Source organism: Pararge aegeria, chromosome 2, assembly GCF_905163445.1.
Source record: "Pararge aegeria chromosome 2, ilParAegt1.1, whole genome shotgun sequence".
In the NCBI taxonomy this organism is placed as follows: Eukaryota; Metazoa; Arthropoda; class Insecta; order Lepidoptera; family Nymphalidae; genus Pararge; species Pararge aegeria.
This window is the reverse complement of record NC_053181.1, coordinates 5,895,323-5,921,095: the sequence shown is the minus strand read 5'-3', so window position 1 is coordinate 5,921,095 and position 25,773 is coordinate 5,895,323. Positions and strand designations below refer to the sequence as shown.

Below are 25,773 nucleotides of genomic sequence, written 5' to 3'. Positions count from 1 at the left end.
TTTCAATCTTGGATGGTTGTTAATTTCGCCTTGAGAATAGCACGGCAGTATAGCAATAGGGACAACGTTGCTACCTACTAATGAACACAAAGTATCCCAAAGCTCAAACACTATGCAACATTTTGAAACTTCTAACGAACATCGAAAGAGATCGTAAAACAGATTTATTTTTCCGCGGCAGAAAACATTGCATATTGTGAAAGCTTTAGTAATGTTACCAACAATTTCTGGTTTGCAGGACATGACCTAATATTAAAACAGTCTGTGTCAATAATAAAATTTCTATATATAGACATATTTAAGTTTAAATTAACTACTAAACAAGACGATTTTCTAAGATAAACAATCGTCTGTCTCCGTTCCCACCTTTTGATTAGGGATAGTTTGGGATTCATCCCAAACTATAGCGTAGCCTCGGACCGGAAAAAGAAACCTGCTAGAATGTATCACCAAGGAAGCCTTCCACCAAGGAAGCCTTCCACCAAGGAAGCCCGAGTAGGTTTATTTTGTACTTCGATATGAAATAACATTAGAAACTATAAATAGCTGTCATGAAGTAACTGTCAAATCCTCATTTTCATCGCTACATCAGCGTGGTTCCATCTAGAAGCCTGCTCATGATGGACTAGGTTTAGTTTATCGTCCACTTAGGTGAACATCCAGCCAAATGATAACTTATTATTGAAATAAAACAACGTGTTTTACATGTATCAACTGTTTTCTGCTAGTATTAACAGTTTTGTCCTGCTCTCCGAGAACGTTGAGATGGTAATGCTACACCGTTTAGAATCAAGAATTTGTGAAACCTTGAACAAAATAGAAAACACACAAAATATGCGGCGACCAAGTTAATATAATATAAACATCTATAATTTACAATTCAATAAACACTTTTATTAAAATCAGTCTCTTTATATAGCCGCCTCATTATAATACTCGTCCGAAAACTGCTCACCGTATCTTCTCGTCACAAAAATGTCACTAATGGAAGTCACACATCTATCGTCATGACTGCTCAAACTTGAGCCACGATTTTCTGTCATTGAAATCGTAGATAAGCGCGAAATGCATTTTATGTAGTCAAACTTTTCACCTGTTCATACGAGAACTGTCAAGCTGGCCGTCACATGTCAAATAAAGCCAGATTAACATCAGTGTCGTTTTGTGTCATCGGATCCGATCACCGCTATAACCTAATGTATCACGACAAAAAAGACACTGTATTGTGAATCTGACACCAAGTCTGCTATAGCTATTGTATGTAGGTAATATTGAAAGAAAAACTGAATTAAAAAACGTTTATTATTATTGTGCAGGCAGTCCAGTCTGGACTGGAGAATTGAAACTTCACACGCGGGTGTCGTGAAAGGCTATTCTTAATCGCCTCTAACAAGACCCGCGAATGTAGCAGAGGACTAACTGAGAATACTATCATCTTCCGCGATCACCAACCCGACTGCCACGCGTGGTGTTTAAAAAATAAAAAATAAATAAATATACTACGACAATACATCGCCATCTAGCCCCAAAGTAAGCGTAGCTTGTGTTATGGGTACTAAGATGACTGATCCATATTTTTATGAAAAATATACATAAATACTTATAATATACATATAAACACCCAGACACAGAAAAGCAGTCATGTTCAACCCACAAACATTTTCAAGTTGTGGGAATCGAACCCACGGCCTTAGACCCAGAAAGCCGGGTCGCTGCCCACTGCGCCAATCGGCCGTCAACATATTGTTTATAGGCACAGTATCCCGTTAGGAGAAGCATTTGGTCCTGCACTTGACCGTTATAGGCTATTGATGATGATTGTTAAAATATTAATCCATTTGACAATAAATAGAACTAGCACCAACACTAGGCAAACCTGTACTGTAAGATTAAGTTATTTTACTTAAAACGAAAGATTTAGGCGTGCAATGCTGATCGAATACATGCTGCAAAAACACTATTTCTTCCACGTAATAATAAACGTTTCTCAGGTTTTTTATTTTATTACTATCTACTCTTTGTTATTGATCGACATAATTACAATAGCAGACATGTGCCCCGCTTTTTATCACACTACAATATAATACATAATATATTACAGGTTCTCCAAACATGATATCTACATTTGCGTTAAGATCTGTGACTTCTTTAAGGAAACTTATTTCACGTCATAAGGCCTCTGGATCGTGCACTAGTTTTCACTTGTTTTATTCCACTAATTCACTAATAGAATCTATGAATTTATTGTCGTCTTTGGATTGTCTTTTGTTAGTAGGAATGTCTTAAACGAACCGCGTTAGTTGCGTGTGGAAGTCTCGTAGGAAGATCTGGAGTTGAGGCAACGTTGGTCTGTCGTCGGGCGACATTGCCCAACAGTAAGCCATCACTGCGAACCTAGGTAAAATACAATATACATTTTAGAAGTAGTAGGGCTTTTTGTGACAGAGCTCGTCCGGGGAAGTACTACCACAATGATTATTTCTGCCGCTAAGCAGCATTATTGCAATACTGTGTTCAGGTGAATGGCGTGGTTGCCGGTGTAATTACTGTCACAACTTACCAACAAAAAAAATAGGGCTAACATTTCTAAGTAATGTGCGCTTAAATCAATTAAAATATCACTTGCTTCAAAGGTGAAGCTTAAGAAACAATAAACATCGCGAGGAAACCTGAATGCCTGAGAATTCTCTATAATGTTCTGTTGCTTACCACCTTACCGACAAAGACGTTCCACTAAGCGATTTAGCGTTCCGGTACGAGGTCGCGTAAAAACCGATTAGGGATATTAGTTAAATATAATAACCATACTCAACAGGTTAGCCCGCTACCATCTTACTGTCACCATTGCAGTCGAGGGCTAACTTGTAGTAAAATAAAAAATATAAAAAAAATCCAACGGATTTCCTCCACATAAATAACACCTATAGAAACAAAACTGCATTTCTGGAGAGAAATTCGTAAACAAGATGTGCAAATGAATCGAATAGATTTCCATATAAGGGATATGGAATAGATTGTATAACACGTTTCTCAGCAAAGTATAGGGTTAGATAACCTCGGCGCACTGTGTTCAGTGAAATTACTGTTTGTTTGACTGATGATGGGAATGACAGGAAATGACTTCAAGGTTTTAATAAGTCGTCATTCAAGTCCAATTTTTTGTACACGGACTTCTAACAGTAAAGTTGACAATAACGTAAAAATCTTTATCTTATTATATATATATCTCTACTTAGTTCATATTTAAAATTGCTTACGCAAACTTTAATTCTCTATTCACAAACTTCTGGCTCGTTTTTAAATAAACTGTTAATAAACAATAACAGTTTTGTATGTATATAACTTCAACATTTTTATGAAAATGTGTTTAATTTATTTTATCATTCATATAGTCATAAGGTTAATTCACTCAATTCTATTTATTTGATTAGATTATACTCACAATTCATCAGGACAGTTCGCTGGCTGCTGCAACCTGTACCCGTCTCTCAAATACGCGCCGATCTCGAAGGGGTCCACCTCGGCGTAGGGTTGGTGGGCCAACGTTGTCAGCTCCCACAAAAGAACGCCCAACGCCCATACGTCAGCTGATGGACTGAACTGTTTCTTTGACAAAGCTTCCAAGGCCAGCCATTTGATTGGCCTATTTTCATTGTCGCCCAAACAATGGTAGTCCCCAGGAAACAGATCTCGGGATAGCGCGTTATCCGCGATCATTACTCGGAGGTTTTCATCGACTCTGTTAAGAAAGAAAGAAGTAAGATATAATTTTTTTATTAATTATTTTTGTTTCATTAATGACTGCCTATTACGTTGTGTAAAGTAATGAATCTTGTCTTTTACCAATGTAACAACTAACAATGAACTTATTTTCTTTTTTTTATTTTCTTATGGATTGGTATTTAAAAAAACCTAAAGAAACGTAGACTCAGTAATTTATTCAACGGGTAACCCAGCGGTTACTTTCATAATTTGATAGCCACAGATGCAAACTCATCGCAAATTTCGTATTTAGATCTGACAGATCTCCACCTATTTGTAACTGTCAAAAAAGGTACTTTTATTGAGGTTATCCATTGATAAATGCCACTTTGAGGAGATTACGGAGTTCTCCATAATGTTTACAACAGTGTGGAGTCCACCAATCCGCACTGGGCCAGCTTGGTAAATCCCTTATTATTATGGGGGCATTGGGTGGTTTGCAATATCCAAACTGTTGTCAACAGACACTTTTATGATACAGATAAACTATTGCACACGTTTGCTTTTATATAATACTTTTTTTTTTTTTACGACAATACACACATCGCCACCTAGCCCCAAAGTAAGCGTAGCTTGTGTTATGGGTACTAAGATGACTGATGAATATTTTTATGAATTATATATACATAAATACTTAGAAAATACATATAAACACCCAGACACTGAAAAACAATCATGTTCATCACACAAACATTTTCCAGTTGTGGGAATCGAACCCACGGCCTTGGACTCAGAAAGCAGGGTCGCTGCCCACTGCGCCAGTCGGCCGTCAATTTGAAATTGCATGACATAATACTTTAAGAGTATCGAATGATTCAATAACAACTTTTCTCCATCGTGCCTATATCAATACTTACATGCAATTTCTCGCAGCGATATCCTTATGCAGTACGTGCTGCGAGTGTAAATACGCCAAGCCGTCTAAGGCGTGCAATGCCATTCTCACGACATGCTGGGTGGTCAGAGGCGGGGGAGGCGGACCACCGGGCGCTACTCCAAGATTCACTCCTCGGCATGCCAGCAGAAACTGTTTCAGGTTCCTCCAAGTTGTACTCCACGGGTACAAGATGAATGGTGATGTCTGATCCTCGATACTGACGCCGAGCACTGATAGAACGCGCTCGTGGTGCAGTCCATAAAGCATGCAGCCTTCTTGGAGAAGAAGCGAAACCTATGCCAAAAAAAAAATAAGTGTCATTTTAGAAGAGAGTATTCTGAGTATGCTTATGAAAATGACAACGGTGATGTTTTGTTAAAACTGAAATTTTGTCTCTTCAGGAATAAAACGAGGTCTACTTAGGTATCTTGCTCCTTCTTTTCGGAGGTCGAAAACTGAAAGACATAGATAAAAAAGATACATAGGAGCTCCTTTCGCAGATGCACTACAAGTTTAAAGTCTGTACTCAAATTTTAATCGGCACGGACACAGATTTAAACTTTAGACACCTCATAGTGAACCAACGCGAGACGTATTTTACGACTACAATTAGAAAGAAAGAAAAATTTAGTTTTTACATTGCGCCACACATTACAATATTCACAACACCACATATGTTATGTGTGACACAACCTAGAAAAAAGTTGCCAGCTCAGCATTGTCAGTGCAATTAAATAAATGTCAGTTATATTAATCGGGACCGACAACATATTCCCCGAGGCGCAAGGGGAAGTCAATCCGTTTTTTTTAACCCCAGATTGGTAGCAAGATTTTCTCGGAAGAACGAAGCCAACTACCTAACAGTTATACCGAATCCTGAACTTCATCATTTAAATTTTCTTTTTCTTTTTCCACTTAGAGAGCAATACCACCACCTGGTATTGACAGATTATGCAGTCTTACATTCAACCAATTCCTACGCGACATCATACCGAAACGCTAAATTGTTTGGCGGCACTTTAGTCGCGGCCAAAGCCTCGCGGATAGAAATTACTATGGTGAAAAATTCTAATTATTAATAGACCGCCTAGGAAAACAACGAGCATAATAGACAATAGTAGGTTAATAATGTACCTGAACTTGAGACGCGTGTTCTGCAACTGTCTTCACAAGAACTTCTTGTTCCCTGCCATCTTCATCCGCATACGTTCCTCTGTAAACTCTGCCGAAAGTCCCTTCCATCGCCACCGATCGCAATCGCACTCTACACCTCTGTATCGTTAACTCCGCTATTCTTTGCTGCAAATCTCTAGCCCTGTCCTCAGCGACTGCGGCTGGGACGGAGTTAGGTCGACGGTAGCTTGTGTAACTTGCGGCAGATTTGCACGAGGAATCGGGTAAGAATGCGTGAGCGTCTTGTTCATCGCTGCGTGTCCTCCGAAGTTTCCGCGCTCGGGCCCTACAGGCGACGGCGGCGACAGCAGCTATTAATAATGCACCACCAGCGCAACCAGCTCCAGCGTAGAATATATCCGCAGACGTTGCTGAATGGGGCACGTTATCCACCCTAACAGCTGGCCGAGGTGCTTCCAGAAGACAAATTTTCCTCCTACGGAAATGTAGAACGGTGGACGAGGAACCGTTCGACACGTTAAGGGAGATGGTGACGCCGACTTCGGCTGCGACTGTGCGCGTACAAGGCAAATCCACACGCCATGTTTGCGGTTCGGTAGGCACGTAGCCCTCGCTTGATATATTGAATGTCGGTGTGTGTAATGCCTCCTTGTTTGATACTACATCCACGTGTAACGTATACGGCAACTGCAACAAAAAATAACATTTTTTTAGTTATATAAGTTCTTTTTTATAGTAAGTTTAAGTGTACACATGCTTTTTATGCTCTTGTACATTAAGTATTTTAAGTGCAACATATTCTTAGTAAACTATTAAAAGTTTTAACATTTTCCATATTTGACATGTAATGATCTCCTACTCCCTATTTTTTAATAATTATCAAGACATTACTGTTTCATTTTCTTGTATTCGAAGTATAAAGCCCTCTTTAATTTGGACATTATATCCAAGTTATTTTCGACTCAAATATCCACCCTTGCTTTTCGGCTGGAGTTTATTATGAAATAGTTTATTTCATGCACTCGTTGTGCAATCTAGTATTGTTTTTTTTTGTTAAGTTACTGGCATTTACTTAAAAAAGCTAATTTACTTAAACCAGTAATATATATTCGAAAGCTTTAATAGCATCTCCGCCTTAAATAGCTGGCATAAATAATCGTGCATATCTAACGGCTCAACCATATCACGAAGTAACTGTATCGTTAAAATTGAAGGACGGCTCGCGGGCGAACCTAAACGGGTAGGCGACCCGAACTCATGTCAAGCGGATCAAATGTCCGTGAAATACTCTTATATATTACTTATAGGCTACAGCGATCTTAATGTTAACAATAATGGTCTGAAAGTCTTATGAAAATTCCGCCGAATCGATTCAGTCGTTTGGAGATTAGCCGGAACAAACAGACAGACCGATAAACACATGAAAATTTATAAAGTATTTTTTTTTGTTATAAATAGGTTTTAAATTAAATAAGTATATAAATTACCAGACAAATAAATAGTTAAATCACTGTTAATCAAAAAATCCATAGTGATAAAAATTAACAATTGGCTGTCATTTTGACATTACAAACAGACACTTCAATTTTAATTAATTTTTTCAGATGGTTGTTATAAATAACAACTTTTCTGCGGTGAAATGCACACGGGCAACCGGCGAAGCCGCTTTTAGAGCTAGTAACGCCATAAGTATACTAACTTCGTTGAATTCGAATGCAAACATAATTAATGCGAAAGTCTGAAATCATAAAAAAGAGCACTAATTTAAACGTAACGAGCCCCATAAATTTATGCTCAACACCCTCGTTACAATCTGACTAATCATCGCGCGGCACATGAATGGTACATAGTCTAGGAGCCGGTGGGAGAAATATTCAAATAGTTACTGCAGGGCTAGCACAGGTAGAAGACAAAAATTATATCCCATTAAACTATATCCCATAAGGGATAAAATTAACGTGACCACCTGAGGAAACACGGTAACAGAATACGAGAAATTTACCCCCATACAAGTATTTAATTTTGATATTATTTTAAGTGACAATGCTCGGAGAGTCGAAAAAGCTGCGAGAGAAGATAATTTTTATCACCGGGAAGAAAATTGTCTACTGGCCATGCTAGGTAAGGAGTGCACTCTCCATGGTAGGCCTCCGTCTATCTTCTATGCCTTTAGGCGATTTAGGCTGTTTTATTTTGCTAAAAGTTTCCCATTGACTGTAATCTCACCTAAGATGGTATCTTGCTAACCTGTTAGGGTTGCATAGAATTTGGAATGAACAGGGTAGAATTATGTACATCTATAACTCAACCCACGGAATAGTCCTATTTATAACTTTAGCTTGTTTTAAAGGGAATAAAGTGAAAACGTTTTTTTTGGCGGCGGTGAGCGATCTTTGTCAAAGGAAAAGGCACGAAAATGGTTCGCGTCACCGACATGCGACATGCAAATGTGACGAGTAAGCTCGTCGACGAGCAAACTGGAGACACGAGGCAGCCTGTGTACATCTATAGGCATAAATTGCGTATGGTTTTACCCGAAGTGGACGATATAAGCTATTGCGCAGTTTAACTTGCACAATCGCTGTTGTTTCTTATATAAATAAGATTTCCCTAATAACATTCCATTTTAAAATTAAATATAATAAAGATTTTCTTAATATATATTTACTGCTTAGCTGTGCTTTTTAGATAGGAAAAATTAAAGGAGCCTCCAGTTTAGGCTGATAATAATGTAGCCGTGTGTAAACCAAAATGGCCACCAGCTCCCTTGCTAGCAAAACAAACTGGCAAACAGTTTGGCCGCGGGCCCTTTGCCTCCATCAGGCATGCGTAGGCTCGTAAACGGAGGTGCGACAGCGTTGCCTCTAATTAAATATTATCACTCGTAGTCGGGAGTCGGCTCTCGGCGGCCACAGACAATGGCGGGTCGGTTCATAGCTGCAAGTTACCGTTCTCTAAATATTTGCCCGCTAGTCAAAGGGCGCCGACAAACAACAAAGAGCCAACCGAATACAATTATCATCTTAGATCGGTAGATATTCCGCGGTGTACGAAGTTACGAACGAGATAGCGCCGAGGGCCACAGCGCCTACAGCTACAGATCTAACTTTTTAGGGTTCCGAATTGTGATGTAATTTTTACATAACAATACGGAACAACAATAGTACATTTGTACTACTATGGTAAAAAGCCTTAGGACTGTTCATTGAAACTCAGTGCGTGGCGCGTGCGTGCAAAAACACTCTAATAATATGTTTGACTTGACAGCACGCAGCGTCTCCATAAAAAAGCCCTTACGCACCGAAAGGGCTTTTTTATGGAGTCCGTTCGTCCGTCTGGGACAGCCGATTATTTAATTAACAACATGAACCGTATTGGCATAAAATTTGGAATAGTTATATATCATGGTGGCCTAACAAAATTCAAATAAAATATATTTTACTTGCATTTGAAATTTGAGCGAAATCTATTCGCGGTTTATTAGGAAATAGGCCCTTCAGTTATTTACAGTTACATAATGTTTTAATTCTGTTATTTAATTGAATTAATATTATAACATACTGACTTACAGATGGCGAAGTTTTTAATAAATTTTACAGTTACATAAACGCATATATTATTGCAGTTTTACTTAAATTCTTTTTCTTCTAGAGTACGGAACACTCGTTACACGAGTGATACTTGAACTTAACTCGTACTTTTCACCCACGACAGAACAGGGGTCAGACACGTTCAAACTTCAACGTTATGCGCTGGGTGTTGTATTTGCGCGTTGAAACATCTTCTGTCGGTTACTCTGGTTCTTCCATTGATCTTCTTATGTCAGATTTAATAAAATAAAGTTATTCAGAACATAGATATCTTAGCATAAAAGCTAGAAAATCCATCTACAACGTGGGTATGGTATTTTCAATACTCCGTAAATGGAAGGTATCCCAAATTAAAAGTCGTCATTATAAAATGTATTATTAAAATTAAACTTTGCATTCTCTAAATGAAATGCGTTATTGCGGCCTATTCATAAGGTATGTAGTTCAGTGAAAATCATTAACTACTTAAAAGAAACAGTATTGCTGTAATACCCACATTATTTATGTTCGAAGGATCATTTGGGAGCACACGTGCATAAGCATATTTCTTGTACTGGATGAAGTATTTTAAAAGAATTATTCAAAACGATTCAATTGGTTTAAAACAAAATTGTCAGTCATAATAGTTTCACCATAACTTGCAGTGAGAAATCACAATGACCAGTGTATTTTTTGACATTGACACTCACTGACATATCGATAAAACTGACAAAGCCAAAGCGACTTTAGTGTATTTTTCTGTTGCACGTTTTGTCTCGATTTTCCGTAAATTATACGATTGTGTTTTTGGGTAACGGATGCTGAATGTACAAGATTTCCGATTGGCGGATAAGAGGGCATTATTCTTGCATTGAATTCAAAGAAATACATGCACATAAAATTTGGTTCACAATTCATGTTAATAACTCCTGTCTGTCTCGAGATCCGCATATGCAGAATTTGCATAACAGCCGTTGTAGGACTTTTGACATAACAAACAACTCAAAACATATGGAACTGATTTTAAAATGAAACCACAACTCCACTTGTCATTTGGAAAATAATCGTGTTTTCTTACCCTCCAATACACGGATTTAATATTTACTTTTGTTGTTAAATACAACTACGTTACGTAAGGACGATATAACGAGTACGTCTGTTTTATTCTGTAAAAAAATTCGCGGCTCGATTTCCTGAAAAAACCTGATATTTTTACATATAACAGGTGAATCCTTCCTCGCAAAAATACAAGGATTGATTTTATAGTTCTGATTAACAGTATCGCAGTAAAAACATATTTAGTATGTATTTTTACGGCAAAGATTTCTACCTAGTCTCGTTCCGCGACTATGTTATTTATCTGTTTAAAGAAAATCAAAGCACGGAAAACGGAGATTACAAGTCTTTATGTTAGTATAACAACAAACAAGATAAGTCTTATGGGAACTAAATAACGAGCTATATACATATATTCAAGTAAGACCTATTTCCATAACAATAGCTGTTAGTGACAAACGCGGCTGCATCCGAGTTGGAAATACAAACTTTTCCCGACTTAATGGTACCTTTGGTTCTCTACAAAAAACACGATTAAACCTTGAACGAGTTTGCACAGGGGAACAACAAAGAGATGTCACAAACGTATAATATTTATATGTACTTATATCATCTAATGACCTGATGTACAGGACGTTAAGTAGGTATACTCTTTAACATGTGTACATAATATGATTCCGAAGGTGGTAGGTAAGTGATGATACAGTCTAAGATGGAAGAAGGCTAACCTGTTAGGGAGTATGGCAGTTATATTAAACGCATACCTTTTATCGTTAATCGCTTAACGACACTTATTTTTCGGTAGTATGATAACTAGACCAGACCAGAGAATATTCTGAAATGACATATTCCCAATTTCCCTCTGCCGGGAATCGAACCTAGGACCTCCAACTTAGGAAGCTCATCTTCGTGAAGACCTTTAAAACTAAAAAAAATACCGTGCTCAGTTTTGCCTATACAGTGGTGATGGCTCCAAACCGAACATATCCGAGAATATCCGATCTCATAGTAACTATAACAGCACGTCAATTGTCACCAAATCTATTGTTTAGAAGATGGCGCCAGCGCCTTGCTATTTTTGTTACGACATAATTTATTCCTAAACGATAGTTTTATTGGAATACATTAGGAATTCATCTACCGTTAGCTCATTGTTAAGTATTAGCGGTAGCGAATGAAATATAATCCATTGTTTGCAGCTAATGGATCCTGGCGGTTTGGGTGAGGACGTGAGTATTAAAATTTCGCATACGTTTGATATAATGATCGGTTCTCCAAAAAGTAGTATTTTAATTTTTTTTTTTAAACTTACTGGTCTCCTGGTAAGGCTCTGCCATGTGAAATGCAGCTCCCCTATGGTCGCTGGGACAGGCACAACGAAGTTTAGCGCGTAGAAGTTGACCTGTCCGTCACGCACGTAAAACAGTTCTGCGGTTAGACCTGCAAACAAAGATACAATTATTAATCATTTATTGTTACCATTTTTTGCCCGGAAAAGCAAAACTTCCTCGGCATTTATACATGTGTAAAAATAAACGCAGACGAAGTCGTGCGTAATTTTTTTATATACGACCCTAAATTGACGCTCCACGCACGTTTCGTTTTGAAACCAAAACATGGCTCAGGAGATTTTGACTTCATAATGCACGGTGAAAAGTCTAAACTAAGCTCGCGAACGAGCTTTTACAGATAGCATCTAATAAAGCTTCATCATACTGCTACAAATAAATTTATATTTTGGTTTCCCGGTCTCCCAACTTTTTGATTGACTCGAATTAAACAGTTTATATCTCTTATCATCTCGATCTCTTCACATTATCGTTTCCCTGCTCCACTATACCTAAGAACGCTTTCTCGCCGTAAGCGGGTTGCATCCTTATGTGGTAACATCAAATAAACTGACACGAAGCGTTTTTCTCCCCGCCTCTGATACGAATCGCTATAAGGCGAGGAATGGCCTTCCGGCATCTGTTTCCTGTCGCGTGTACCGTAGATGAAGCGGTGATAGCCTAGTGGGTAAGGCTTCGGCTTTCTTTACGTGGAGACCGAGTTCGAGCCCCGGCACGCACCAATCTATTCAGAGTTATGTACATTTTTAAACGGTGAAGCAAAACAACGTGAGGAAACCTGCATGCCCGAGAGTTCATAACGTTCTCAATGGCGTGTGAAGTCTACCAATCCGCACTTGGCCAGCGTGGTTGACTACTGCCTTCTCATTCTGAGAGGATACCCGTGGCCTTGTAGGGGGCCGATAATGGGTTGTTAATGAATATGATAATGATACCTTAGGTACCTAGAAGCAGTAGAGCTTGTTATTACAGCTAAATCCGAGGAAGTATGATCAGGTGGGTCATCTGCATCGTCCAGCAATTAGTACTATTATAAAACTTCAAGGTGAGAGTGTAGTGGATTACTGCCAAGCTGTAGCTTATGTGGCAATTTTTTATGTTTCTACAGTTATGACTCAAGTTTCTTGGATACTACGCCCATCGTTGGAACTTGTATGACTTTTTTTTTTTTTTTTATAACAGTTTTTACCTACCTACTTTACGAAAAATGCTATTAAACTATTCTAGTTTAATAGCATTGTTGGACGTAGTCCTTGGGGTCAGTTGGAACTCATCACTATCAGCCTATTAAAATCCCACGGCTGTACACGGCGTTCCTCACTCTTAGGAATTATGATTACGGAGCATAGACCCACCATGCACTTTAACTACAGGCTATATCCGGGTATTGAGATTTTTAACAGAAAATCCCAATACAGAATTCATGGCGTGAGCCGGGAATCGATCTTGGACCTACCTAGTGATCCGCTGTATTTCGTAACTAAAAGACTAACAAGGCAGAGGCATGGAGAAACCTATAGTTGATATAGCCTGGAAGAACTTCCAAGATCTGATTTGAATCATTCTAATTTGCATTTTGAATTTTAATAAGTTAGGTACACTGACGCAATATGAATAAGGTCGGTGGTTAGGTACACTGATGGTTAGGTACGAGTTATTTTCGCGTGTTTCGTATTATAAAGCACAGGAAAAGCCAACAAACCCACTATACCAGTATTAAAAAAATTAAAGTAGCATCAAAAAGCGGAACCGGAGTAAGACGAAACCAAATCTATTGAAGTACAACTGGCATTAAACCAATACGCATCAATAACATAAAATATCCGACAATAAGATCGGATCGCACGCGTTCTATGGCGGCGCGATCAAAGCACAAAGGGCCGACCGCCACGCCACCTGTCCACAAATCATGGGAACCGAAAAACTTCTTTAAATTCATATATTGAGTCTCAGACTAAGCTAAATAAAGAACAGAGCCCAAACAAACATTACTGTCGTGCTTGCAATAGTATTGGTATGCCTCCGTTGCCAATTTTCAAGAAAATTCAGTGCACTTAAAACGGATATACAATGGGATAAATCGTTTAATTGCAATATCGTTACGCAAATTTAAGCTTTGGCAAAACCTAATAAGGGAGTACAAATTTTATATTGTAATACTAAATATGATGATCATCCCGCATTAGATGTTTGTTGAGAGGAATAAGAGGGGAAGCTTGTGCCTAGAAGTGGGATGTTAATAGAATGGTGATACCAATGATGAAAACAATGATAATGCTACTCAATGATGAAAAAAATGATGGTGCTACTAAGTGGTCACCTTTCTAAACATGTGTTCTTACAACGAACTACTCTTTAACTATTATTATACCCTACTACTATGTCTATTATTGAATAGACATACAGCAGTCTAAATCACTTGCTATATTTAAACAAGCTGTCAAAAATCACTATAGTTTACAATAAAGACGGCTTGTTATAGTATTTACTGTTTTTTATGTATTTATGATATGTTGTATTTAGTTTATTATTTTTTTTACTAATTTTATATTATGTATAACTTTATTTGTGTTAGCTAGTTCAAGTATTAGTATGTAGTTATCGTATGATTTTTGTTAATTATGAGTCTGTTATCCTCATGTTTTCCTTATATAGGCTGCCAGAGATTTCTACTAAGCGATAAGGCCGCCTTTTGTATACCTACTGCTTCTGTCTGTGTTTTTTTTATACATTTTTTTCTATTTCTTTATGTGCAAATAAAGAGTATAAATATATATTATTTCTTGTTGAAATGGCCATACAAGTGAATAACTAAGTACAAACGCTATTTATTGTAGATCCTTGCAAAGCAAACTAATATTTATCGGTTAATGATTGGCTTTTGTCCGTTGAGGAATACGAACTCTATGCACAAAGATATTCTGTTTCATGACAGTTAAACAAGTTAATAAGATGGTTAATCCTTTCAATGTAATAAATTTGGAAGTCAGTTGAAAGCGGACTAGAAAGCAAATATAGCGGTGCACGTAAGTCAGCTTCTTAAAACCTGCATTTATTTGCCGCGTTTGCCGTCTCGTCTGCGTTTTACCTGAAGTCTTTGTTTGAATACATAATATAAAGATATGGTAAATCCGCGGCCGACTTTGAATTAAACGACAAACGATTTATCTCTAGAACATACAAATATTTACATAGCTTCCGAAACTTTTTATCATTTAAAAACAATGTAACTACCCAACGATATGACCATTGCCGGATTAGTGACCGGAAAAAGGTTATCTTAAAAACAGGTTTCTTTATTTTTATTTTTTGTTTTCTTAATTTTTTTTTGTTTCTCAATTAATATTTCTAATTAATTGTAAAAAAATAGTGCGAAAAGATATCACAACGGGCGACGCGATCGTGTTCTCGGTTGGATACTGGTAAAATCAGCTCAGATCATTATTGTCAAAGCACAGCTTAGGGATGAATTTTGTTGAATGATGAAGATGTCATTATTAATTTAAACGAACTTGAACTAAAAGTAGCGGCAATAAAAAATAAAAACGAATTCTATCAAACGTAAACTATATCTTTTATATCACTTAATTGATATAACTATCAAAGATAGCAAAAAGCTACTTGTCAGGATATAGTGATTCAAACTAAGAATAGACTTCTGTCACTACATATGCATAATAGGTAACGCCGGCTGCAGGTATTTTATGGGAATATTATAAAGAAATCTTACAGGTTGTTTACTGGCTTGGCGTGCACTCCATATATGCCAAAAGCACTGCCTACAATATTTCTTATTTCGTGTAACCCGTATTTGTTGTAATCGGTAGACATGATGATGATGAATATCATAATAGTTTGTATAGACGGATGTTTTTTACTCAATTAACATGAAATTTAGATAGAATCTGAAATTGCTATAGATACATAGGTTACTTTATCTCAGAAAAAAATAGGGTTCAAGTGGAATAGATTTGTTTTTCACTGAGCCAGAGATTGACATGTGTTTTGCATAACCGTAGTTCAGGGGGCAGAGAACAACATAGGAATACACAACACAATCCGAAGCGAATGAAGTCGCAAGCAACAAGTAGTAGGCTAATATGACGTGAGTTCACAGAATCCTCAAATTAGTGTACCTGTCACAGACGTTGGCCCAAAACATAATCAGATACGACAGTATTTCTGTGAAGCCACTGAAGTCGGATTACGAGCGTGCCATGTTATGATGCTATCTGGTTGCATCATTAAAACTGTATAAAAAAAACATAGCTACCTACCTTTCCGAGTTACGTGCTTACACTGAAGTCTCTGCTCATTAAAGGTAGAGGTAGAGGGAAGAAGAGCACGGTTCTACACCTACTATGTATTTTGTTATTAAATCTATGAAGTTTTCCACTCCGAGAAATGGTCATGTTATTCTTGACCATATTTCTGACAGTGAACAATAAAAAATGTCATTCAAAATCTTCCGATCAAGTAATGATAGTAGAACTATCGACAGGTCTACCCTGTATATACTCTGGGGTAAATGGTATTACGCTGTACACGATTAAGTAAAGGTTTTTTAGCACTGGTTTTTTAGGCAGACAAAAATGTTGTAGTTATCTTTAACGCGCAGTCAGTTTTTCTTAGTTATTCATTAAATTTTAGAATAAAATACAAGAATATCTATAAATTTAGGGATGGTTATGATCACGTTTAATTTTATATAGGAAGCTAAAAATTGATTATTGATTATGAATAAATAAAACTTAGTTTTTATTTACAGCAAAGGTACTTTTTATGCACCCTATCTGAAGTATACGTCTGATATTTTCTTTTTTTTAATGTTGACAACCCTAAGAATTGCTAAGTCATTAAACAAAATAACTTTAAATTTTTACGACCAATTCACAGAACATACCAACTACCACAATAAAAATTATAAACAATACAATAATATCACCTGTACTTACGAACTATAAAAATATGTTGGTTCAAGAATGTTTTCAATGAACTATTAACGAATAACATTTTCTTATAATATAACTGTAAAACGTATTTTATATACTTTATACAAAATAGTCGCATTAAAAAGTAACCGGTTTTGATCATTACCGGTTCAGCATCGTCCTCTGGGTTATGGCGCATTATTAAAGTTATATCAATAAATTATGGATGTCCTCTCTAAAGAAGTTCGTAGAATTAAGTCTAGGGTTGCCAACACTTTTGGCTCTTAGGAATATGTTACAGTAGCTTGTGCACAGTTCGTGTGCCTGCGATGAAATAAATAAATAAATGAATGAATATACTACGACAATACACACATCGCCATCTAGCCCCAATTAGTAGCTTGTTTTATATAATTGTCTCCTGCCCATGCTAGCCGTGCTGATATTTCACCCCATAGAAATCGGATGAGGATGAGGATGGGGGAAAGAGGCTATCGCCAAAGTAAAAATTCCGTGCCACCAGCTGACAACCCTAATGCAAGGTCTCGACACATGCAAATGAGGCCGGGCAATTTATAAATTTAACACCATTAATAGTTATTTGTTTATTCTGAACACGATAAGGGCGATTAGGCGTTTACGGGTGAGAGGTGTGACGTTATTACCGAAGAGGTAGTTAGTATGCAAAACGACCGAACCGTGTAGAGACCGCCTTTTAACAAATTGATTACACAACTTTTGCCCTACGAGCAAAATATGTCGGCTTCGTTATACAACAGACTAGGTACTGTTAAAATGCATATTGCAATTTCAGCATTGGCGCGCAGGGCAACCGTGGCAGAGTTAGCAAAGGACAGTGGCTGAATTGGTACCTCGCTTATACCAGGATAACATTTTGTCCTTTCTCCTACCATGTGCGGTAGCCCAAAGTAGAGTCCTAAGAAAGTCCCCTCATGATCGGTCAGTCGTTTCCCAGATAAGCAAAAAAATGTTTCGAAAAGTGTGTTTTATTTCATCTTTCAAATCATGTCAACCAATAGACGTCCACTGCTGGACATACTCGTAGGTCTTTAGTAGCGAGTTCCAAATACCAAGTTATTGTGCCCACCTCTTCCGAGTCTACGCTCATCGCGCATATTTCAAATAATAAGTAATTATTAATTATTAGACATAATATTTAATGACAGGCTGTTATTTTATAATCACAGATAGACATTTTAATTTTGTTTATTTCTGTAGGTATCAGGATATAGATGTTCAGATAAAAATTAATATAACGAACACATAGCTGTATAACCGGCTAGAGTCACGATAAAATCTTTATCAGATGTCGCAGGAGAAGGAAGGTAACTCGAACTTGATAATAAATTGCTTCTTCGAAATCTAAATCCAAATCAACTTAGAAATTTTAATGGCCTCGAGAAACCCCTAATGCGTGTTTCGAGGCTCACCTACAGCTTGATGACGCAAGAACAAGAAGTAAAGTGGCCCTTGCGGACAAAATTGAGAAGCTTCGTTGTCCTCTAACAACGTAAGCGACCATTTGGTCTAAATTTTTTTTCTTATTGAAATGCATGAAGTTTTTCATGTTGTATTCTAATTTATCTTGGTGACATTTCATTCATTATATTGAATTGTAATTGGACCCCATGAGATTCTGTAGATTTGAAGCCATATTTTTCACAGGCGGACAAATGACATTTTGCGATTCAAAGGATTCGAATCACATTAAAACAGCAGTCTACCTCTATTGGTTGATATGACGATGATGAGTATAGAATTAAGTAATTTAATTACATTTATTTTAGTACCTATCCAAATTCCTACAAAACCCCAAGCGACAAACTTTAAAATTCAAAAGTATAAGTAGGAAATTATCCAAGGTATGCTAAAATTCATTTCTATATAAATGTAGTCGTATGATAAGGAAACTTATCAAACACATCCAACTAAAATAGCCTTTTATACCTAAGAAGCGAGAGTGAATTGAAACAAATAGACCGCTGGATATACCTTGAAGTAGTCATACTCTCGAGCGAGTTGCTCCATGTACTATAGTTAAGTTAATAGTTATACATAAAAACATTCCGTAATAAGCAGAAGTGGATGGATACGGGAGGCTGCTACTGTGTGCGGCGCCTTTGATACGGCGGCGGCAAAAAGAAACGAAACACTTGATACGACAAATAACATGAGATAACACCAGCTACCCGGTGGCGCCAAGTTTTTTCCGCTAAAACAATCTAATTTTTAACCCAGCGACCGCCACTTGCGCGCTCAAACATACCTGCCTTATCGCGCATAAAAAAGCTTTGCGATAAAATATTGAATGGCGAAATTCCATTATGTTTTCAATATAACGCCCGCGAGATATATCCGCCATTCAACCGCTCGCACCTACGCATAAAGCATTCATTACATCCACACAAAAACCGTTTAATAATAAAGAACGAACTAAATAGACCGGGGACACAATAGGCGATCTTTCCTAAAGAAAGCATCCTCCCCCATCGGCGGAGACGTCGCGGATTTTGGGGCATTATTGTGGAATTATGCGGACGTGCAAGAAAATAAAACAAAGTGCAGAGGTGACGGTAAATAAAGGTGTGCGGAGTTATGCACTTCAGTCCCCGAGGGTTTGCGGAGGGGACGAAAAAACTGCTGTCGTTTATTATTTCTCCCACACCGCAGCCGCATAATGCGCGCCAGATATTCCACGATAGACTGAGAATGCACAATAAACCAGCGGTTCGAGTGCACCGGGAAACCGCTAAACAAACAACTGTTCAACATTTTACAACTCCACCGTAGACCACATCCTATATAAACTGGTGTGCTAATAGTTATCATAAAATGAATACTGCGCTCAAGGCGCCAACAATGAATTGACTGCAGGCATTAAGAAAGTATTCCCTGGTCCGACTTCCTAACAATCTACTCCGTTTGCATAGATTTATAAACTCAAGAAGGCGATGGGACTCATTAAACCCTTCCATTAATTATAGATCCTTCCTGCAGACTTGCAGTCAAGATTCAAATGCATGTACTGAAAATCACTGGCGTAGCAGAAGTCTCAGGCCACCTAAGCGGACTCCGAGGCTTCTGAAACTAACTTGGATTGTTGGAATAACAATTCTAGCGGAGAAGAATTTCCACTTATAATAAACGAGAAAGCATCATCGCCGTCGTCAGGCCGCAGCTGGAATAAGCCATCTAGACATGCAATCTGCTTCTGTTCTTAAAGATCTTTATCTAACTTTTCCCGCTATTTTCTTTATATCGTTGCGCCATCGAGATGGTGGTTCTCTGTCTCTCATAGTTGCGCCTTCTTTTGTCTCACCCAACCTAAGCGCTACTCTCAATAAGAGCAGGACTAAACATATCCTTCACGACCCTAACGAATACTACTGACAATTCTTATGCAATCAGGATACACAGTCAACCTCTGCACAGCGTGTTCGCCTCTGAAGACGATTTCCGCGACTTCTGACGTCATCTGGACGTAGGCTTACACCACGGCCTCGGAAGCGTGCGAACTAATCACAGTCCGAAGCCCCGTCACTCCAATCTTCGCCTGAGCCGAGGTACGGTCTAACATGTGGCACCCTCAAGCGGACGATACCTTCGCTTCTTCGAGAGGAAGAGTTTAAACTAAGGTTCAAACTCTTCCTAACAGATCCTCATTCCGAGGCTCGCCAATAAGCCCGCGTTACGGGTGTAAAAAAATTAGGGTTAATCAGCTCGAAAAAAAAGATGGTGGTCGGCTGCCCAGAGTAAATGGGAAGATGATGAGAACAGCGGACTAAGAATAGCATTGGATCTCCCGTAAATGTTCGGGAATGCATAAAAACGCGTATTGAGGCGCTACGTGTCGCAATGGCGACAGTTTTATTGGTCGATACCGGAACACATCGCCGTAATGTTGTGAGGCGTGGAACAGAGCGTCGAATTAACAAATTGTTTATTTGGAGTTCAACGGCTGCCATCAGTATTTTATAGCAGGAAACCGGTTTATATATAAATTCGTTGAAATGCATGTTATTATTAAATTAAACATAATAATAAAATTGCGCCACGATTCCTAAAGTATGCCAAATAAATAAACGAATGTAACCTAATGGGATCACATGTTTTTGTTGTTGTATATTGGCATGTACTCAATGTGTTATATTTATATTTAATTGTTTGTATACCTATTTGTATTTATTCTCTATGCAGTGTATGCCATATATAATATGGTTTATAATATTTTGTATTCATATATATAAAATTTGTTTATTATAAATAAATAATACTTGAGCAGTCCCGCGTTCTGGTAAACCAAATGGTTTTTTTGGCTTTCGTTTGTTGAGCGTCTTTTTTTCTATAATTTCTATAATTGTTCTTACTCTCTATTCTACATAACAATGCTACATGCATTTTTATGTAGAATAGAGAGAAAAATATTAGTAATAATAGTTAAGTAGATTTATAAATAAGTATCGTAGAATAGAGATTTTAATTCTAAGAAAAAATGTTTTAATAAATTCAAATGAAACCAACCCGTGTAAATTAAAATAATGAAACTATCGTTTCAAAAGGAACTAAAACGATAATATCATCACACATTTGCGTAATGCTGCCTGCGCCTTTATTCGGCAAGTGTCCAAAAATTTTTGTTTTTAGAACGGCGGAAATATTAACACTATTGCCAAATTGCATTGCGTCTCGTTTTCCAGAACTAATGTAAAGTGCTGGAAAATAGGACTAACTGCAAATAATATTTTTACATTGTATTTGCAATTCTTAATAAAATCCAGATTATGTCATAGTATGGTTTTTTCTATTCTTGTTTCTGTCTGAGATCTCGTCGGCTAGAATTTTCTTATAATAAAATGTATTAGAATAAAACAATTTCCAGGGATACATAGAACATGATGTTTTAATCCAGTTAACCTTTCTATCTGCTAAGATTTCTTAGAACTGAACTTCATATAGCTATAGATATGTGGAATAGAATAAAATAATCTATCAAAAGAATTATTTTACAAGGTTGTGTAATAATATTCTTTTGTAATCCAAATTCTGCAACCGCAAATTCTTTAGTCCAATTCAAACATAATGCGAAGCAATTTTGTCGATTGCGCGCTTTTATTAAAATAGATTTCGGTTCGTCAATTACGTAGTAATTATTTATTATTTATTTATTCCCATCTTACATTTTTGACATTACAGGAAAAAGTTATCCTAATAAGACAATGCAGCATGTTATGTAAATTTTAATAATATATATAACTATAATGTATATGATAAAATCCAAATTGCTATATTTGTGAGTTCACTCAGTGTGCAACAAAATAAATAATAGTAATGGAATTTTAAAAATAATCTAAACCAAATTATTTAATGGAAATGGTTAAAACTATAGAGCTTCCCTACTAACGTAACTTTTACAATGATTTACTGTTGATATTTGCCGTGCTACAAAAATCTTTATCAGAGTGGAATTTTGACGCCTCCCTGGCGCAACGGTGAGCGCTGTCACTTTAAGTAGGAGGGTCCAGGGTTCGATTCCCGGCATAACAATTTGTGAATTAAAATTTCTGAATTTTATCGGGTCTGACTGGGAGGCTAACGCCGTGCCTAGTTAGCACCCTACAGACAAAAATGTGCCGCTAAGCGATAAAGTGTTCCGGTGCGATGTCGCGTTGAAACTGATTAGGGGTAAGACTACCATACTGCCTAGAAGGTTTTCCCGCTACCATCTTAGACTGCATCATCACTTGCCACCAGGTGGGATTGCAGTCAAGGGCTAACTTGTAGAGAAATAAAAAAAAAAAGGAAATGGGAAAAATTATAAGAAAACCTAATTAAAATTAAAAAAAAGAATTCTTCGGAAAAAGACCAATAGTTGGTTGAAAAATGAATATAATAAGCAAATAATAGTTACGCGGGAAATATCGTAACCGGAGTTAGCAAGAACAGAACATATTGTGTGTTATACCTACTACCAATGAACCTTTGATTTATCATACTAAAAAAATGGCTATGACAGTATGGTTTCATTTTGGAAGTTAGGTACTTCGGTACTAAAATATACAACTTTTTCCTGTCAGAAAGTTGTAAGAGATGCCACAATAAATGTTGTCATTATTGAATAATTATCATCCGCAAGCGTTCACTGCTGAGCCTTTCTGAAAGCTAATCTATAAAATCAAACAAATCTACAAAATAAAACTAGATTAACAGACCTCAAAACTGTTTCATCCATAAAGTAGATGTGAGAAGGTCTCTCTCGTTTTAGAAAGTCGACATGTCATATTTTGAGGGAAACGTAAAAACTGTTAAATACAAAAATCGATTTGTAGTTATTTGTTCGCGTCTATCCGACCGTAAAATCGTTTATCTCCTTGTTAACGGACAAATGTAGTCAGGTGTGTAAGTAAAACATTGAAAACAACTCTCCCGGAACCTTGCAGGTAATGCTTTTTTAACTGATTACCGCTGAGGGTATTTTTGAAATCGTATCTATAAGCGGGACAGTTTTGTTCAGCAGTTTTCACAGGGCTTAGACATCACGCCCAAGATAGTCTGTGATCTACCCAACTCATGGAAATATGACAGCAGATGTGTCGAGTTTGGGCTTATTTGGTCGTGATATATTTATTTATTTATTAGTAATCCAACAGCGTTACAAATTATTTTGGTTAAGGGTTCATCTTATTACTAAAATAAGGCCAGATCTAGATTGCAAATCTTAACTGTGACAATTAAGCAATAGGTGCAAGTACAACATATACAAAACAATAAATTACGATATTCACAACAGCATGTGTGAGTGGGTTATGTTGAGTGTTAAGATAATATTTTGTTACTTAAATACATTTATTTCAAGTACGCCTAATATAAACATTTTTGAAATGTCAAGTATGTCTGTTTGTAGTTACTCTACCACCGGTTCGGAAGGCAGATTCTACCAAGAAGAAGCCGGCAGGAAACTCAGCAGTTGCTCTTTTCCGATATCATTTACAATTTAACAATCTTTGTTGTATCTTCTGTGAGATGAAAGCGAAGCCGCTTGCTTCCCAGCAACCTTGTCATTATCTTTGTCATATTTGTTTATTAATCGTACCGACGCTTAAGAAAACTTCACACTAAATTATTAATTCAATTACTCCTGGATTTTTAGGCGGGAGCTTCATCTAAACTGCATGCTATTTTATGATACATAATTACCGTAAAAACTCCTTTCAGCTAACTCTATGCTATAATCAAGTCAATCGGTAGCTTAGTTCGGGCGGAAAGTAAGGACAAACAAACAAACACACTTTAGCATTTATAATATTAGTATGATGGATTACATAAAACATGTTAGTTCTAAAAGCCGGGACCCGCGACAAGTTTATGTGCCCTTCGAGGATGGAAACCACAAATTTCGTAACACCGAGCCGGTTATATAAATCCCCAAGCCCTGAATCGACCCGGAATAGAACCCAGGTACTCGTGATCCGTAGTCCAACTTGCTAACCACACCAAAGCGGCATTTGTGCACTACTTTAGAATTTCTATTTATCCAAGCGTATAACTTAACGCAGTGTCGGGAACAACTCGCCTGTAAACTGGTACCGAGGTAATGCGATCTGTTTTTGTCCTTAACAAGATTCGCCCCACGTTCGAAGCCTGCCTGCTGCCAAGCCCCTATAAAACCTTCAATGAATGGAGGTGCTTAGAATACTAACTTGTAGTTTATTGTTTTGTAGACAACTTTATAGTGCTCTACAATCTCATATGAAATTCCAAAGCAAAGCAAAGTCCTTTTTGATCATGGGATTTTTTTATTTGTAAGTACTAATCTATATATATAAAAGAAAAAGTGTGTGGGTATTTTCCGTATAGGCTCCGAAATGGCTGCACCGATTTCAATGAAACTTTCAGGGAATCTCCGGATTGACCTGGCGAGTAATCCTGTAAAGTTTGGTGACGATCGGAGCATTCTTAATTTTGAACTGTCAAATACAGCTTTTATTTACTATGATGATATTCTATTGTTGGGTGTACATGGGTGTAGATAATGATCTTCACCCGCTCATGAAGAGAATAAATACGGAGAGAAATAAATGATTTAATATTTAATGAGACTTAAATTAAAAATTTAATGATGTAAGTTTATTGTTTAAATAAAATAAAGCAAAATCTAGCCCGGCGAAGCGGGCTGGGTACGCTAGTATCATTGTAAATACGAAATGTTTTATTTTTTTACTAGCTGCGCCCCGTGGTAAATATGTATTTACACTCAATTGCAATTAATAAAATTATCATAAGCGCACACATATTCAACGCGGGTAACACCACCCATTCTTGTAAAAATACGAATATTGTAAATAACAGTTAGGAATTTGATGATTTTTCAGAGCCAATGTTACTCTTCGTCTTTTTAACCATCTCTATGCCAAAAATCAGATAGATTTTCTTTTTTATGACCAGAGAAAATTCCAAAATTATTCATTCCCAAATTGCTCCCGCCGGGAATCGAAGCCAGAACCTCCTACTCAAAATCGCAGCGCTCACCGTTGCGCCATTGAAGTAAAATCGATTGGTTGCTTCTATAGGGCTTGAAGGAAGGCCAAAAACACTTTCGCTTTTATAATATTAGATAGGATTCCACTACAAGTTGGCCCTTGATTTCAATTTCGCCTAGTGGTCTAAGATGGTTAGATGGCTTACCCGTTAGGGGTAACGTTATACTACTCACATACCTCTAATTGTTTTTACGTATCATGGTATGACTACTATACTCCGTAACAGGCTAGCCCGCTACCATCTTAGACTGCATCTTCACTTACGACCAGGCGAGATTGCAGTCAAAAGCTAACTCGTAGTAGAAAAAAAAAAAAAAAAAGTAAGATATTAGATTGCCGATAGGCGCAGTGGACGGAGTCCAAGGCACTGGGTTCCCTCAGCTGTATAATGTTTGTTTGAAGAATACGAATGTTTTTCAGGGTCTGGATGTTCATCTGTATATTATAAGTCATTATGTATATTTTACATAAAAATATTCATAATTCATCTTAGTACCCATAACACAAGCTACGCTTACTTTGGGACCATGATGGCGA

General features: G+C 37.3%; 1 protein-coding gene across 1 annotated transcript in view; it reads right to left on the bottom strand.

Moving 5' to 3' along the window:
* Window positions 1-1,697: 1,697 nt before the first annotated feature.
* LOC120634411 (tyrosine-protein kinase Drl-like) overlaps window positions 1,698-25,773 on the bottom strand; it is a 56,500-nt gene continuing 32,424 nt past the window's right edge. Inside the window, exons 2-6 of the mRNA XM_039904949.1 lie at window positions 11,711-11,838; window positions 5,774-6,460; window positions 4,620-4,933; window positions 3,443-3,739; window positions 1,698-2,394 (exon numbers count right to left, since the gene is read on the bottom strand). Of these exons, the coding sequence (XP_039760883.1) occupies window positions 2,283-2,394; window positions 3,443-3,739; window positions 4,620-4,933; window positions 5,774-6,460; window positions 11,711-11,838 (1,538 nt within the window). The 3' untranslated portion in view covers window positions 1,698-2,282. The remainder of the gene's footprint in view (window positions 2,395-3,442; window positions 3,740-4,619; window positions 4,934-5,773; window positions 6,461-11,710; window positions 11,839-25,773) is intronic.